Raw genomic sequence first — 19,039 nt, forward strand, 5'->3', positions numbered from 1 at the left:
TTACTTACCGGCTCCTCTTTTAACACTAGCTTCTTAGAACCTTTCTTAGCTACAGTGGATTTCTTCTTGGGCAATGATTTTTTTTCAACTCTTGGCACTTTTGGTTTTGGCACTTTGGCCTTACGTGAGGCTTCCTTTTTGGGGTTCCATTCCTCTTCATATTGTTCATCTTCTGATTCTGAAGATCTGCACAAGATATGGGAAAGTTTGTAATAAATGGAATTATACAGAGCGCTGTCCTTAAGATATGCAGGCCTCAACATTTAAAACAAAAGGGTTGCATGCATTTAGACACCAAAATGTATATGCTATCCTTGACAAAAGACTTGCATAGCTCACAGTTACATAGCCCAAATCCACAATCAGTAAATGAATTTATGACACAAAAATATCAAAATTCATGGTGAAACCAAACACGCCTTTTATTTATAACAAGTGACAGAATGCCAATTACACGTAATTTGTGGACATTATTGCCTATCTTTAGAACAGTCTTTCCCAACACCTGAAACAACTGTTTTTTCAAAGTTCCCATAATGCTCTAGATCAGACATGTCAAACTCGCAACATCACATGATGTCGCACAACATATCGGGACTGTTTTGCCATTGCCGGCAATGGGGTGGGCGCAGCTTCCGCGTGACACGTCCGGCCTGTGGGCCGGCAGTTTGACACCCCTGCTCTACCCAGCCACTCTAGATAGGCACCCCTGCTCTAGATCAGGGGTGTCAAACTGCTGGCCCGCAGGCCAGAGCGTCACAGAGAAACCGCACCCATCCCATTGCCAGCAATGGGAAAAAGTTCCAATACGTCGTGCGACATCACGTGACGTCGCGAGTTTGACATGTCTGCTCTAGATAGAAGGAAATTGCACCAATGTATTGTGGATACAATATTGCCACTAGCAATCTTGCTGGAAAAGCACTCCAGTGTTATACAACGTTACACAATTTTAAGCAGTTACTCATAGCCTGGTTTTGTATTTGGAGCTGCCAATCAGTCCATTGTTTCAAGCATTTTTCCAATCCACCCATAGCAAACTTTCTCTGCATAGATTTCACAAAACTAAACGAATAAAAAACGTAACAAACCAGCAACAACATTTCATATGGCTGGACAAATATAAAGTGCACAAAAGCAACAATTCTTGCAATTCCATTCCTAAATTCCATATCTACGATATAGCAGACATTTCAATTTGCATGGATAAATTGAATATTTATGTTCATCCATTTTTCTCCTTTCTTCTTTTCAAATTGTGAGTTCATAGGAAAGGAAAAGCCAAAATCAGGAACAGTGAACATAGTGAATCAACATACACACGATTCTGTTGATTCATCTGACATTATCACTCTTCTTTCAAACATTTTAATATTGTTAGGCTTTATACACAAGTCAAACATCAATGTATGTACACACTTATGCTTGTAAACTCCAATCCCAATATGCTAGAAATATCACTAGATTTTGTCCTAATACCATCTCCAGGTACAAAAACTGAACAGAAATTAGAACACAATTTTAACTCACGATGTAAGGAAGGAAGATAATTCATCTTTTGAAATGCCTGGTTTTGTTGCAGTTCTTGTCCGTTTAGAGAATGCTGACATCTGAGAAAAGAAAAAAAACTTACCTGTGAGTTTTTCCCCATTCCTGAGAGACTGCAAAAATACAGTTAGACATTGCACTTGCAAATCTGACATTTTTGAACAGACATCCTTGAACATCTATATCAACAACAGATTCTACACATGGAATTGAAAACTCTGCTGATTTTGTATACATCTGAAAGCAATTTCATAGGAACAATGTCCCCTTATCTTTCATTACATTTTATGTTATCTGTGTATGGATCTATAAGTAATCACTAGTACCATCAATGTACAAGAAAGAAGTAGATATAAGCAAGGAAAAATCACTCTGGAGTCTTAGATGGAGAATGTGAGAATTTTAGATCTCCATTCATCAAGTCAGCCTAACAGATTTCACTGGATTTTGGGGAAGATAACATGAAATACCTTATTTCTTAAATGAAATAAGAAATAAATTAAGAAATTGCAATGTTTGTAGGATGTGTGTGTGTATATATATATATGTGTGTGTGTGTGTGTGTGTGTGTGTGTGTGTGTGTCTAAAGGTCAGATAACAAAACAACCTAATAAAGTTGAGAAATGACTAGTGATCATAAAATGCAGATCATGAAAGAAAAGAGCCAGAAGAGAGGAGAATGAAGATACATTTTGCGTTTTAATTTTTTGTTGCTGATCACACATAGACTACTATATAGTTATATTTATGCATGCACTGTCAAATTCAGATTATTTTGGAGGAAGCAGTTTCCAGCCCCTGAAAACTTAAAGACACCAAGAGGATTCCCATTATTTCATTTTAGGAAAGTATTTAATGAATAAGGTATGAGAAAACAAAGTTGGAGCAACAATGATTTTGGATTACTACAAAGTAATTCTCAAACTTTTTGGTCTCAGGACTCTTACATTCTTAAAGTGATTGAGGACCCCCCCCCAAAAGCTTTGGTTTATGGGACTTTAAATACCAATATCTACTCTATTACAACAAAATGTAAGAATATTTGATTTCACAGATCTCCTGAAAGAGTCTTGGGAATCTCCAAACTACACAGAGTACTATTACTCTAACGTCTAACCTAAGCTGTCCACTGCTCCCACACATTTGGCAACAACACAATCGAAGGTGGATATTTTTTACTTAAATCTAAATAGAAGAATTCACTTAGCCCTAAGAAAAGGCCAGATAACAAAAGATACAAGTACCCTTACCTTACAGAATAGAGAGAGTGCAAAGGAAGACAAAGAACTGTAGTCCTTTCAGAAAAGCTTGTAAGCATGGAAAGAAGGGGTGTGTGTGTGTGTGTGTAAATAAGTATAATAAATTATTTGGGCTTTGTACGGATATATTGCAACTGGTCCTTGGACAACATAAAACACTAACCAGGAGGGCCTTTGTCATGATATAGACTGGCACTTCACATGTTTATCATATTTAAGGAAAAAGAGCCTTTGTAGCCTATGGAATACATGTTGTATTAATATGCATGTTGTGTTAATATGTGTGCCTTATCACTATGCATTTCTTATTGATATGCCTGTCTTGTTAGTATGCATGGTCCAGAATATTTGAAAACCAATTCTAAAGAAACAGAACCGTGAACTAGTTGTATATGGTTACTCTGAGAGACCAACTCTTTCTCAAAGTCGATATTTCATAAATCGGCAAAAATCCTGCAACACCGAACGGCAAGGATAACGAAAATAAACATTTAAAAAAAATCAAAACAGATGGATAGCAACTCTTATGAACCTAGCAGCCTACAGCTTTCCACGTTCGGCAGGTCCCTGAACGCCGGAAACCGCCCCCCCTCCCCATCACCTTTTTCGAGCTTTGGCTACGAGAGGATACGAAATTTCGCTGCTCGTTTCGCCTTCCCTTTTATAAGCCTGCGTCCATATTTAAAACCGGCGCCAACATCGACTGCAGCAAAGTCCAGGCTTTCAAAGCTGAGGAAGCAGCAAAATGACCGAGGGGAGGAGCAGGAAGTACGCATCGAAGAAGCTCCGGCTACAATGAAGTCCCGGCGAGTTGGTTCCTCTTCGGATTAGCCCAGTGTTTTCCAAACTTGGCAACTTTAAAATGTATGGACTTCAGCTCTCAGAATTCCCGACATGAAGGCGTGTGACATAAAGGCGGCGGGAGCGGCACGCCCTGAGTTTCCGCAGACGCTCCAGCGAAGCGGAATCTAATGCGATGCTTGGTGGAAAGTATCTTCCTCTGCTGCGCTCATTGGGTCTAGTTCAGGGGTAGGCAACCTCGGCTCTTTTATGACTCATGGACTTCAACTCCCAGAATTCCTGAGTCAGCTATGCTTTTGGAATAGTATAGCTGACTCAGGAATTCTGGGAGTTGAAGTCCATGAGTCATAAAAGAGCCGAGGTTGCCTACCCTAGGTCTAGTTTAATTAGATAATAAGCGTGTCTTGAAAGACTCGCGAGAAAGCTGGCTTCCAGCAGAAAAAAATATTTCTGCTGTTTTCCCGTTTGGCCACTGGGTGCTACTGTTTACTCGGGATTCCAGTCTGGAACATCAGTTCGTTGGTTATTTAACAGGTGTACATCTCTCCTGTTCTCTAAAGAGTTCAACACCTGTGTCTGTTATTCCTAGGCAATAGGAGGTTCAACACGGTTGAAACAACAGTTGGCTAATTCAGTCTCCTGCTTTCTAGCCTGGCGCCTTAACTACTAAACCAGACTGGCCCTCAGGAACTAGCTATTCCAAAAGCTTTATCTACTGATGTCATACACATCGTTACTACTCCAAAATATCTTTAGCCTTTTCTCAGTACAACACTGAGTGCCATGTGGTTTTCTTGGTAGTTTACCATTATTTGCTTCACAGCATAAACCGATGCCTTTGCCATGGTTACAAAAGTAATCATTTACTGCTGGTATCTTCTTATATCATTGCTATCCAAAGTAGATGCCTCCTGCCTTTGCTGGGGAGCTAGAATGACCTTCATAATTTGGGTGAACCTTTTAGGAATAAATACATATTCTTGTTCTACATTCCCAGCATTCTTTGTTCATTCCTCCCATGAACATCCCCCCCCCCGCCCACTGCCAACACAATGAAACAGTACAACAAGGGGAAGGTAGTGAAAAAGAAAAACTTTTTTTTCACCAGTTCAACTTTGAATAACGTGGCTGTCTCATTCAAGGGTTTTACATAAGATGAAGCCCTAGAAGGCCATGGAAGAAGGCCATGGACTTCATGTTGTGAAGTCAAGTTTGCATAATGCTATTGGAACTGGAGAAAGGTCCTAAGACATAAGTGTCAGTTGTGTTGGAGTGTTCAAGAAGCCATTGATAAATACCAACCATGGCCTATTCATTAAACAATGACATAGTGATACACTATAATACACTCAGCAATTTATCATATGTAGACCACTGACAGGATTGCCAAGGTTTTTTTTAATTGGATTATGTACTTGGGTTCCTAATAAGTAATCTAAAAATATTTTCCTATTGTCAACAATTATCTGTGCATAACTACGGATTTATGTCTGCTGTAAAATTTTAGAATTAGACAAATCTAAAGTTTTAGGAACAACTGTAAATTATCCCAATATAATCTTTGTATTGAACAAAAATATATTCATGATCTTTCTGTAAGTATGCAAATACAGTGTGTGAATATAAATAGCCTAAGTTGTAAATGTAAATAGTGTAGCTATTTTTATATTTTGTTAAAATGTATTATGGAAGGCTTGTGTACACCTCCAAAATAGCTGTGTGTATCATCAACTTCCGGCAGTACTTTGCAGTTGAAATCTGTTTTAATATTATACAAAACTAGTTTAATTCCTTGTTGGAATTGAGATTGAGCCAGCACATCTGTGTAAGTTATTAAATGTAGAATATAGTAGTGTTATGTGTATAAGAGGGTCCAATCAATAAACACTTGTATTGAAATTAATGTAGTGCACTCAGAATGGCAACAGAGGCATTATTTAACAAGAGTGAATGCAATTCTGGCTAAAGTGATATGTGTTAATTATATCATCTTGATTTTTGGAGTTCATTCTGCATGCAACTGATTTTGAGATATCCAGAATACAACTACCTGCTCTGTTGTTCTGCCTTTCAGTTGTTCCAAGCAGCAATTCAAAGCTGTTGATGATTTTCAAGGCTGTGAATGGTTTACGATGAGGATAAATGAACGATAACTTTCTTCTCTAGAAAACTGTTTTAAAATACTTGTTTTTAAAGCCAGGTTTTCCAGGCTGGTGTACTCTACTTGTTGTTTCCTTTAGAGAGCCTCTATCATTTTCCAACAATCCCAAAGCAATATTTAGTTGCAACCTAGGAAAATTCTTTTCTGGTGAGTGCACTTTGTAATGGCTGTTCAACTCAACTATCAATAAATTTCCAGATGCTTCTAAACCTGCATAAAACATTGTTAAAGACTAAAGCTGCCCAGTCACCTTGTAGGGGAGATGGGTGGCATAGAAATGAGAGAGAGAGAGAGAGAGAATTAAATAAGTAAGTAAATAAATAAATATGTTTGAGTGGCAGTCTATGCACATTTGGGTAACTAGCACAATTTTTCAAATCATCTATAGAGGTTACAGCTGGTGGCAGTGGCGTAGCGTGGGGGGTGCAGGGGGGGCCGGCCGCACCGGGCGCAACATCTGGGGGGGGCGCGCTCGACGGTGCCGGGATCCGGCAGGGCGGAGGCACCGGAGCCCCAGCCGGGAAGGGCCTGACGCCCCACGGCGCGCCCCCCCCACACACACACACACAAACACACAACCACACAGCGTGACTCCTCCTTCGGGCCGCTCCGCCTTCGCTCCGGTGCTGGACGGAAGCCTTCTCTCCCTCCTCCCCCCCGCAAAGGAGAAGGCGGCTCCTGAGCGTGTACAGAGCGCAGCCCTCCTGCAAGCCCGGGGCTCTGCTGCGGAGGCTCTCCCAAGGCGCTCCCGGGGTTGCCAAAGGCGGGGGGGGCGCGGCGGGGCTTGAAAGAGGGTGGATTTCCCGCGGGGGGAGGATCGCTGCAGCGTCTCTCCGGGGGTCCCTGCTCTGGAACGAAAGCTGCGTCGGCAGGTTGCCGATCCAACCGTGCATCGGCGATCGGGACCACCCCCCCGACACACGTCGCCAGCAGCGAGAGTTTCCAGCCAGGCCGGCGAATCTTTGGGGTGAGGTGCCAAAGAGAAGGAGGCGGCTTGGCTTGGATAAGCAGCGTCTGGGCAGAAAATAGGTCGGGCGCCGCAGCAAGTATGAATTCCTGGGGTTCAGCCTAAGCAGGCAAAGCTGCAGGGTGGGTTGGTTGGCTTTTCCGGCTTTGGAATAACCTTGGGAAGCTGAGGCATTGTAAGTTGGAAGTCATTGTTTGTCGCCTAACATGTTGGGTCAACCCCACGCCACATGCTAAGCCATAAACCGTGGTTGGTATCCAGGGTTTAGGACAAGATGGAGAAAACTAGCCAATTGTGGGATCATAAATCTTGATGAAGCCCATCATCGCTCCATGTGATGTATGCACTCAATCTACAAACGTAGTCCAAGCCTATTCACATCTGTTGTAAGGTCATTCTCTCGTGGGGTTTATCCTGACGTCCACTAAGAGTGGAACAAACATGCCCCATTAACCATTTTCAACGCCATGTCCTCTCTTTGTCTCATCCTAAATCACAGCTGAGGCACCTTAAAGTTGCCTTGTTTCAGTTTTAAACTAGCATTTTCCCTCTTCTCCAGAGACCCTTTTTTGCCTTGAACCTAACTCAGGGGTAGGCAACCTTGGCTCTTTTATGACTCATGGACTTCAACTCCCAGAATTCCTGAGCTAGTGGAAGAGACTCGAGTGCTAAAATCCACAGGTTAGGGGGCGCAAATTACTTGCCTTGCCCCGGGTGCTGACAACCCACGCTACGCCACTGGCTGGTGGGGTATGGAATAAAGATTATTTTGTAAGTATGGACCAATTAAAAGGACCTGGCCAGTGTGAGAAATGAAGTTCAAGCAATCTGTTACACAAGTACTAGAGAAAAAAGGTCAGGATTTAAATGTTGTGGCATACATATAGTATATAAGAGCATCAGATTCTTATCATAGAAGTTGCTTTTCATTCTATCATTGCTTCTATGAGCAATGAAATTCTGTATCTGCTCATGCCTAATTCCTATCTTTCCTCTTTATGAAATCAGTTAAGCCAGCATTGATCAATAATTGGAAGTGGCCGAGAGTGCAGTGGAGGAGAATAGCCAAAGGATTGAGTGCTGTGAAAGCATCTGCAAATAATCATTTTTACACCTTTTGTCCACGCAAAGGATGTGCTCCATAGCAAAGGTCAAACTTCTAAATATTGTACAATGTCTGCAGGGAATAAATATTGAGCAGAGCCTATTTCAGTAAAGATAGATCACATTAAGATAAGTAAGGCTTACTTCAAAGCATATATTAATTAATATTTGGTTAGGAATAGCTATGGAGCCGAAACCCAGGGTTGTATATCCTTTCCCAATGGCTGCCAACCTTAAGCAGATAATGGAAGACTTAATATCTAGGCTGATTTAGGAATGTGATAATCACTAGCACTAATCTTAAAAATTATTCAATAGTTAAATTGTGTGTGAGCACAAAGTAGGAAACAAAATGCCTAAAATGTGCAGACGCCAGTTACAGTGTCAACGCTGCTAACATCGGATGTTCTTGCTTTGACAACAGGTGGAAATGCAGCCATTTTTCTCTATTGCTTTTAGAGTTAGTTGATGCTGGGAGGGGGAATGTGGATGAGAGTCCAGCTAGTCATAACAATAATAACTCAGCCATGGGAACTCAAGGTCATTGGGCCCAGAGTTGATAGAGTTTTGGCAGGCTGGAGAGCTGGGGAGAAAACCCGAGCTTCAAGCTAATTGGGGAATGTGATTTATGACTGTTTATTGGGGAAGAGAATTGTGCTTTGTTACTTTGTATCCAGGGGAGGGGAATTTAGTTTTTGGTTTTGACTAAGTAGTGCTGATACTTTGTTTCTCAAATAAAAGATTCTTTCAGGTAAACAGTGCCTCAAAGTTCTTTTGAAGAGTTTCATCTGTCGGAACCATGACATACAGCTACAAACATCAGGTTAAGTAAAGAAATAAATATTTCAGGGCCCAGTTCAAAATGCTGGTAGTATTTTTTTTTAAGATTGGGAATAATGACCTTACAGTTTGCCTACAAATTAAAATCTACATGTGGCTGCATTGTCATGTCACCTCTTTATCAGTGGTAAAACTGATTATAAGAGCAAAAAGGCAAGACAAGGCAAGGCAAGGCAAGGCAAGGCAAGGCAAGGCAAGGCAAGGCAAGGCAAGGCAAGGCAAGGCAAGGAAAGGAAAGGAAAGGAAAGGAAAGGAAAGGAAAGGAAAGGAAAAAGAAAAGATACTCAGAAGTATCTTTATACTATGGACCTGCTTTTTGTCTACTATTCCTTTAGCTCCTTTTATCTAAAAAAAATTCAGTCTCTGGGGATAGGCAAAACTGCAAAGATGGATAGCCTGACTATCACTGAATGATTCCTACAACCCACTAAAGAAAGGACTCTAAAGAAGGCTAACATTCCAAAGATGGGGCTTCTGTTGTGACAAAAAGGACTACGAACCAGTTAAATGTCAACCTGTTTCAGGTGAAAGATACCTCACTGTATTATGAAGGAAACTGTGGAATTTTAAGTAGAAAATGATGATACGGTGCAATTGGAAATCTGTAAGTAAGGGTTTAGCAAATTAAACCTAATTATTATAATTATGTAATATTTAGCATCACCTATATCTGATTTGTTTTGAGCTGATTGTCAGCATTTTCTGGATGAGCTTTTCATGTGAGTCATGAGATGGTTCATGCACATTCTGTGTCTTTTCTGCAAAGGAGAGGGTCAGTACATAGGGAGTCTGAATGAGTGAATGAATGAACTTTTATTGTCAAATTACAACCATGTATATGTCGAGATTGGCTGAGCCTCCCTTTTTCGTGCCCCCCACCACCACACTCACAGTGACAACAAGAGTCTGTCTCTTATTTAGGAACTGAATCTTATTTGCAGTGATATTTCCTATGAAAACAATGTATTAATCACATTGTCAAGGACACTGGAGACATCAGAAAAGACTTGCAAAAAGCTCAATTGTCAGTTTGTTTTCCCACGAAAACTGCAATATTTACTCTACTTATAATTTTGACTTCTCTGTATTTTCTAATCTTTTAGGGGGGAAAACTATTGTGACACATTTTTTTTTAAACTTTGCCTTTGAAATTGCTTTTATTTGTTTGGTTTTTAATACTTCAGATTATACTGGTGTCTTGAAAAATATTTTAGGGAGGGATTTAGAAAGATGATTTAAAAATATAAATGAAAGAGTGTTGTGGGTGTATCTGAAGAATCACTTGCAATCAGAAATCGGGAGGCACTAAATATGTGATCAAATTGCAGGCCATGAATAAGGAAAATTGGAGTGAGGTTGGATGTTTGCATACTCCCTCCACTAGGGGATGATGTTCCTCCACACACAACTGGCTTGGATTTAAAGACCATGCAAAGGTCAGGGGCTGGCACAAGGTAGCTCTGCCTCTGCTGTAACACTCTATTTTGGCTTTACAGAAGATGTAGAAAATTGCAAGCCAAGCATTAAATGTGAAAAGAGAAAACAGTAAAAGCCAATCGTTCTAAATTACAGTTTAAATACAGTTGCCTGTTTCTACTTGAAATCTTGTAAACCTGTTGTGATTTAACTGAGTTTGCAGATTTCTGTATTAAAGGTAAGAAGAAATAGCCTAATTTTCCCAAGAAATAAAATTGGCAGGTTTCATTTTCTTGTGTCTATGGTAAATGGATATGTGAAGTCACCTTTCCTAAATTCAACTGTTTATTCATTTGCTTAACTCAGTAATTTCTAACAAAAGTTTTAGGCACTGAAGTTGAAGCATATCTAGACAAGGCACCATCAAAATATAGCCCTTGGACTATTTTTTATGGTCTTGTTGATTACACAGAAATTAGTAAAGCTTTTGTCACCTCTGCTCATCTGGCTGTTGATTACTGGTTGACGAGGAACAGTCCCAGGGGAAAAAACAGGAGTCATCTAAAACATTATGATTATTTATTAAATTTGTTTGCCACCCATCTCACCACGAACATACAGTGTAAGGGCTGCAAGAGCCACTGTGTAGGACAAACAGGGAGAACTCCAGCAGAGCACATGCATGAACACCAACTAACAGAAAGCATGATGAAAATTCCTTAATTTCACAATATATAGACAGAATTAACTATGGTTTCACCCGGGAAAATCTGAGCACCCTAGATTAACATTAGAGCAACAATCATGAAGTAAACAATACCCAATCAAGGAACTAGCAACTCGGACAAACAAATTAAAAATAAGTAACACCTTAATCAAGAAAACACAAAGTCCACTCCCACCAATGCCAATAGTATATAAAATGAAAGTAAACTCCACTCCCTACTAGCACTGAGGATGTTACCTAGTTCAGTAATGAAATGTCTGCAAGAAAACCACAAAGCCTAGAAAGCTCTAAGGACCCCACAATTCAATGCTGAGCTACAAATATTCTCTTCCATCAGTAGCATATTTAAGAGATTATCAGTGTGGATTGATTGGTATCTAAAGCACTGGTTGACATGTTTCAATAATATGACTTGCAGCAGAGAACATTATGCCATTAGAAATATAAAACTGTCCCTAGAGAGGAAAATCTTAAACTGTGACTCACATGCATTTACCAAATGTGCATGTCATGTTCCTACTTGAAATCTTGTAAACCTATAATTACGAACAAGGCATATTTTCTTTGTTTAGCTCAGTGAGACCTGCAACAAAATCTTATAGTTTGGGTGCTTTCATTTAATGTTCAAGCCAACCATGCCTATTATTCCTTTACATTATTTTTTTCCTTCTCCTGCTGTGCCCCACCCCCAAAGGAAATACATTGTAGTAGATACCACTCCCACTTAGCCAAAAGATTTTGTTTCAATTTTGTTGAGTATTCCAGAGCATGATAATATGCTATTTTTCTCAGCAGCCACATTTTAGTTACATAGTAATTGTCATAAATTGGCACAAAAATCCACTAATAATGGATCAACTTGAGTTGGTCTTCAGTTCTCATAAATAGGAATATCAGAGGCTGAGATATTTGGAAATGACAGAACTTTATGCCATCCTGTCTAAAACAGGCAAGTACCAGGTTGGGGAAGGTTAGTAAATATAATAATACACCTATCACACAGTAAGTACTAACCCACATTGTAAAACAACATGAAGATATGGGACTTCTAAGATGCTTTTTTTACTGTTCAGTGTGTCTTTAATACACAATGTGTCTGTGTATTAAAAAAAATTTAAATTACATCATTACATTTTTAAAAATAATTCATTTAATCGAAGGTTCTCATGGGTTGTTCATAGAAACAATGCTGGGAATATTGGAAATGTTAGATTTGGTCTTGTTTTATTTTTCTGATACTGAGTGAGGCTGGATAATCAAGAGGAGAGGCCAGGTTTTCATGTGATGCTGGAATATCAAAAGGACTAACAAAACCACTGACTAAAAGCTTGGTTTTCATAATAGGATGCTAGTTCAGTGGACCATTTTTCCCCATCTTTAATCTCTCTCTCTCTCCCCCCCCCCCAATCTGGAATCAATTTTCTATATCTGCTCATAATGTGGGTTCTCTATTCATCAGGAGTTTGACAGAAAATGTCTCGGTTAAAGGCACTCTTCTTAGTGGCCTTGCCTGGAATTAGTCATTTCCACACAAAATGCTGGTTTTAACAATTACTTTGGCACCGAGGGAGTAAATGCTACTGAGATAAAAAGCTTTTATTTTGGTTTTTTTAAATTTTTTTATGTGAACTGCTGTGTTGCCTAACAGTTTTCCAGCATCCACAGGAAAGGAAGAGAAAGAAGTTAAAAATCTCTGAACTTATCTGATCCATCAATTAAAAATAATTTGACATGAAAGTAATATTTTATTACAATGCCTAAGTGTCTTCTGACTGGAACAATGCTTCTTCACCAGTGTCACAGCTGAACACAGGGGAAAAAAAACTAATGGAAACTCCAGGTCATCCTGTTGAATTGTTTTGTGGGCTAGCATTTCTCCTCCTGCCTTCAACATCTCTCCCAGGAGAGAGTGGTTCAAACTCCTTGCCTTAGATCCAGATGAGGAACTAAGTCTTCCTTTGGTTTCCTCTCTACTTCCCAGGCACTGAGGGGGAGAGAGCTGAGGAAATTCTTTCAGTGACAACCAAGCCAAAGCTCTGCCCCTTCTAATAATCAAGTAGCTGGGAGTCACGTCTGGAGCATCGAAATCCCAACATATTATCTTATGATCCTTAGTTGGAGACACTTACAGGGGAGGATGGGCTTATTATTGTTATTGTTGTTTTTGTTTGCACAGCCACCCAGATGTTTAAATTGGATTTGGCATTTTTATGCACCTGCTTCAGTGACTCCATCCAGCTACCTCATTCTCTGTTGTCCCATTCTTCTATTGCCCTCAACCTTTCCCAGCATTAGGCTCTTCTCCAGTGAGTCCTTCCTTCTCATTAGGTGACCAAAGTATTTGAGTTTCAACTTCAGGATCTGGCCTTCTAAAGAGCTGTCAGGGTTGATCTCCTCTAGGACTGACCCATTTGATCGCCTTGCAGTCCAAGGGACTCGCAGGAGTCTTCTCCAGCACCATAGTTCAAAGGCCTCAATTCTTTGGCGCTCAGCCTTTCTTATGGTCCAACTTTCACAGCCATACATTACAACTGGGAAGACCATAGCCTTGACTATACGCACTTTTGTTGACAGGGTGATGTCTCTGCTGTCTAGATTTGCCATGGCTTTCCTCCCCAGGAGCAAGCATCTTTTAATTTCTGGGCTACAGTCCCCATCTGGACTGATCTTGGAGCCCAGGAAAATAAAATCTGTCACTACCTCCATTTCTTCCCCATCTATTTGCCAGGAATTGAGAGGGCCAGATGCCATGATCTTGGTTTTCTTAATGTTAAGTTTCAAGCCAACTTTTGCACTCTCCTTCTTCACCCGCAACAAGAAGCTCTTTAGTTCTTCTTCACTTTCTGCCATTAGAGTGGTATCAACTGCATTTCTTAGGTTGTTGATATTTCTCCCAGCAATCTTAATTCCAACTTTTGATTCATCTAGCCCTGCCTTTCTCATGATGTGCTCTGCATATAAGTTAAATAGGCAGGGCGACAGTATACAGCCTTGCCGGACTCCTTTCCCAATTTTGAACCAATCAGTGATTCCATGTCCAGTTCTCACTGTTGCTTATTGACCCGCATATAGGTTTCTCAAGAGACAAATAAGATGGTCTGGTACTCCCATCTCTTTAAGGACTTGCCACAGTTTGTTGTGATCCACACAATCAAAGGCTTTAGTATAGTCAATGAAGCAGAAGTAGATGTTTTTCTGGAACTCCCTAGCTTTCTCCATGATCCAGTGTATGTTGGCAATTTGATCTCTAGTTCCTCTGCCTCTTCGAAATCCTGCCTGTACTTCTGGTAGTTCTCGATCAACATACTGCTGGAGTCTAGCTTGTAGGATTTTAAGCATAACTTTACTAGCATGTGATATGAGTGCAATGGTGCGATAGTTTGAACATTCTTTGGCATTGCCTTTCTTTGGAATTGGAATGTAAACTGGTCTTTTCCAATCCTGTGGCCACTGTTGAGTTTTCCAAATTTGCTGGCAAATTGAGTGTAGCACTTTTACTGCATCGTCTTTTAAGATTTTGAATAGCTCAGATGGAATACTGTCACCTCCACTAGCTTTGTTGCTGCTCAGCTTTTCTAAGGCCCACTTCACTTCACATTCTAGGATGTCTGGCTCAAGGTAAGTGACACCTCATCGTGGTTATCAGGGATGTTAAGCCCGTTCTTGTATAGTTCTTCTGTGTAATTTTGCCACCTCTTCTTAATCTCTTCTGCTTCTGTTAGGTCCCTTCCATTTTGGTCCTTTATCATGCCCATTTTTACATGAAACGTTCCCTTCATCTTTCCAATTTTCTTGAAGAGATCTCTGGTCCTCCCTATTCTATTGTTTTCTTCTATTTCTTTGCACTGTTCATTTAAGAAGGCATTCTTATCTCTTCTACCTATTCCCTGGAATTCTGCATTCAATTGGGTGTATCTTTCTTTTTCTCCCTTGCCTTTCACTTCCCTCGTTTCCTCAGCTATTTGCAAAGCTTCCTCAGACAGCCATTTTGCTTTCTTGCATTTCTTTTTCTTTGGGATGGTTTTAGTTGCTATCTCTTGTACAATGTTGTGAACCTCTGTCCATAGTTCTTCAGGCACTCTGTCTATCAGATCTAATTCCTTACATCTATTTGTCACCTCTACTGTATATTCAACAGGGATATGATTTAATTCATACCTGGGTGGCCTAGTGCTTTTCCCTACTTTCTTCAGTTTTAGCCTAAACTTTGCAACAAGAAGCTCCTGGTCTGAGCCACAGTCAGCTCCTGGTCTTGTTTTTACTGACTGTTTAGAGCTTCTCCATCTTTGGCTGCAGAGCACATAGTCAATCTGATTTCTGTGTTGACCGTCTGGTGATGTCCATGTGTAGAGCCGTCTCTTGGGTTGTTGGAAAAGAGTGTTTGCTATCACCATCGTATTCTCTTGACAAAATTCTATCAGTCTGTGCCCTGCTTCATTTTGTACTCCAAGGCCAAACTTGCCTGTTATTCTGGTTAATTTTTTGGCTTCCTACTTTAGCATTCCAATCCCCCATGATGATACAGACATCATTTTTTGCTGTTAGTTCTATAAGGTGCTGTAGGGCTTCATAGAACTGGTCAATTTCATCTTCTTCAGCACCAGTAGTTGGGGCATAGACTTGGACTACTGTGATATTGAATGGTTTGCCTTGGATTCGAACTGAGATCATTCTGTCATTTTGGGGATTGTATCCCAGTATTGCTTTTCCTACTCTTTTATTGACTATGAAAGCTACTCCATTTCTTCTGAGGGATTCTTGCCCGCAGTAGTATACCTGATGGTCTTCTGAATTAAATTCACCCATTCCTGTCCATTTTAGTTCGCTGATTCCTAAGATGTCGATGTTCAGTCTTGTCATCTCTTGTTTGACCACGTCTAGCTTGCCTTGATTCATGGATCTTACATTCCAGGTTCTTATGGAGAAAAAGTCTTTACAGAAGCAGACTTTCCTTTCACCACCAGATACATCCACAGCTGAGCGTCCTTTCGGCTTTGGCCCAGTCGCTTCATTCTTTCTGGCGCTACTAGTACTAGCCCTCTGCTCTTCCCAGTAGCATATTGGACGCCTTCCGACCTGAGGGGCTCATCTTCCAGCGTCATATCGTTTTGCCTTTTGGTACTGTCCATAGGGTTTTCATGGCAAAGATACTGAAGTGGGTTGCCATTTCCTTCACCAGTGGATCACATTTTGTCAGAACTCTCTGCTATGACCTGTCCGTCTTGGGTGGCCCTGCACGGCATAGCTCATAGCTTCATTGAGTTACGCAAGCCCCTTCGCCACGACAAGGCAGTAATCCATGAAGTGGGTAGACTATATTAGTATTTCTTAATCTCAGCAAGTTTAAGATTCTGGCTAAAAAATTCTGAGAGTTGACATCCACCCATGTCAACCTCTCTTGGTGACTCCATGGAAATCTTCATATAATTTTCTTGGCAACAGTAGGGAAGTTATTTTCTTCTTGGATGTTTCTGATTTCTCAATTTACAGTTCAGCCATTCTCTAGAGCAGTGTTGTTGTTTTTAGAGCTGTTCTCTAGAGCTGGTTGGGGAATTATGGGAGCTGAAATCCACAGGAGTTGAAGTCCACACATTTTACAGTTGCCAGGGTTGAGAAACACTCCCGTCCAAATACTACTAGTCTTAGTTTTCCAAGCTAGGAACTCTAAAGATGAGCAGCAAAACTGGTTTAGTTCATATACTGTAGTGATAGGGATCCATTTCATCTGAGCTTCTTGTGGAAACAGCTGAACGGGAATACAATTATTGTTTTGCATTGTACTATTTGTGCATTCTGCAGCCCAGTTTTTAACAACATATATGTATGTTTACATTGTCATTTTTATGTGCATTGTTTTATTTGGACTATGAAAACTGCCCTGTGTCATGAGAAATGAGGAGATGTGGATACACATATGGGGAAAATTGATACAATAAGCACTTGTGAAGAAAAATGCAGGCATAAAGAACTTACCTTTTTTCCAAGGTATTTTTATATACTGCATCAGGAATAATTATATACAAGGCCAGAAATCTTACCAGGGCTCCCAATGTGGCTTGAGCCATATAACACAGGTAAAGCCAGCCACTGAGGTCAGACCCAGGACCCACAGTACAGGATCCATTATCCTTACTTACTATAAATATATATTGTACATACACAGTCAAGCAAAGAATGCTTAATATTTTAAAATTATTTTTAATAGTTTTACATTTTTTTACATTTAAAAACATTTCATTCTCATGTAGTATCCCCAAGAGAAACTGTGCCGTTGGAAAGACTGCTGATATCATTTAGATCAGGGGTGTCAAACTGAATTTCATTGAGGGCCGCATCACGATTGCGGTTGCCCTCAGGGGGGCGGGTGGGTATGACCTGGGTGGGTGTGGCCTACTGGGTAGGCGTGGCTAGAGTGTGTATGGCCTACTGGGTGGGCATGGCCAGCTCTACATCGTTCGCATCAAGGCTGCCTATGGGGGCCTGGGCAGGAGTGGGACAGATCTGAGGGTCTCTGGCAGAAGGAGGGTCTCTGGGCCAAGGCCAAGGCAGTGGGGGCCGTTCCCTCACTGTTTCCAGGATGGCTTCGCGGGCCGCATGAAACCACTTTGCGGGCCGGATCTGCCCCCCAGGCCTTGTGTTTGACATGTCTGATTTAGATATTTAGTTCGGTTTTAAGACTATTAGAATACTGTCAGTCTTGCCCCTACCCAGGAATACACAGGCTCATTTGGTGAATCTCCCAGCAAGAAAGTGACTTTCCTTTTCCTCCAGGGAACCATTAAGTGCACCGTCTAAAATAACCATATACAGGTAGTCCTTGACTTATGACCACAACTGAGCCCAAAATTTATGTTGTTAAGTGAGACATTTGTTAAGTGACTTTTGGCCTATTTTACAACCTTTCTTGCCACAGGACATGGCAACTGTCATAAATATGAACCAGTTGTCAAGCTTCCGAATTTTGATCACATGACCATGGGGATGCTGCACGTAACCATGGGGTCTTGTCACTTTTTCCAGCGCCGTTGTACCTTTGAACGGTCACTTAAACGAACTGTTGTAAGTCGAGGACTACCTGTAGCCCACTGTTTGGAACAGTGCAAATGGACCCAGCCCTTGACAGTGGAAAGGTATCCCGGGACACCACATCGAGCATTTGCTGTCCGCCTTGGCAACCTTTTCCCCTCCGCGGCTCCGATCCACTGAAGGAATTGACCTCGAGGCTTCAGCGCATCTGTTCCCCCCACCTGGTGGTCTCCAGATGTGCCGGCGCAGAGTCTCCAGGAGTTGAAGCCCGACTCATCCGGAGGGCGCCAGCTTGAAGGCGGCTCCGTTGGCGCCGGGGAAGGAGACGTTGGATGTCCCGAGTTGTGTCTCGGTCGTACCTGCAGTGTCACGGAGGCGGCCTTAAGCCTGAAGCCCTCGCCAGCCACCGCTCCGACCCGGGGCGGAAAGACGAGGCGCAAAACGAAGCAAAATAAAGCAGCGCGGCTTTTAAAATTGCCTCCCCGCGCGGGACTTGGGGGCGGGGTAGGGGGGAGAGGCGGCAATGGAGGAGGCGGAAGAGGGACAGCAGTGTCATGAACTGGCCAGCCCCTCCTCCCCACAGACGCCCGAAGAGCTTCGGGCGCGCTGGATGGAGGCGGAGGAAGAAGCGCCCCAGCCCGAGTCCGTATGTGTGTGGGGTGTGTGTGTGTGTGTGTGTGTGTGTGTGTGTGTCTGTCTCTGTCCAAAGCAGGGGTCTTCCAACTTGGCCCTTTTATGACTTGTGGACTTCAACTCCCAGAATTCCTCAGCCAGCAAAGCTGGCTGAGGAATTCTGGGAGTTGAAGTCCACAAGTCATAAAAGGGCCAAGTTGGAAGACCCCTGGTCCAAAGCCACGATCCGGAGGAGCGGCGGCGGCAGGGAAGGCGCCTTCCCTAAGTCGCCGGTGGTTGTTCTCGCCGGGGATCCCTTACAGCGTACTGCTCCCCCAACAGGCAAAACTTTCGATTCACACACAGATCCACACACTGACGTCTTTTGCGCATTTCCTGCATTGGCGAGATAGACACACCGAGCGAGCGAGCGAGCGAGCGGGCCAGCTGGGGGAGCCTTCCTCGCCCAGCAGCAGGCAAGCGTAGCCTGTGGCACACAAGCCAGACCAGCGGCCTTGGGGGAGAGGGGAGGGGGAGGGAAGGAAGGGCGGGAACCTCGTTTGACGGCGTGAGATTTT

At 41.9% G+C, this 19,039-nt stretch overlaps 1 protein-coding gene across 1 annotated transcript in view; it reads right to left on the minus strand.

The window, feature by feature from the left end:
- The window catches only part of SRBD1 (S1 RNA binding domain 1), a 164,826-nt gene extending 161,287 nt beyond the window's left edge, over positions 1-3,539 (minus strand). The window contains exons 1-3 of the mRNA XM_081315106.1: positions 3,409-3,539; positions 1,531-1,610; positions 9-186 (exon numbers count right to left, since the gene is read on the minus strand). Of these exons, the coding sequence (XP_081171232.1) occupies positions 9-186; positions 1,531-1,610 (258 nt within the window). The 5' untranslated portion in view covers positions 3,409-3,539. The remainder of the gene's footprint in view (positions 1-8; positions 187-1,530; positions 1,611-3,408) is intronic.
- Positions 3,540-19,039: the final 15,500 nt, after the last annotated feature.

The sequence above is a fragment of the Vipera berus genome (genome assembly GCF_964194415.1).
Source record: "Vipera berus genome assembly, chromosome: 1".
NCBI classification, from domain to species: domain Eukaryota; kingdom Metazoa; phylum Chordata; class Lepidosauria; order Squamata; family Viperidae; genus Vipera; species Vipera berus.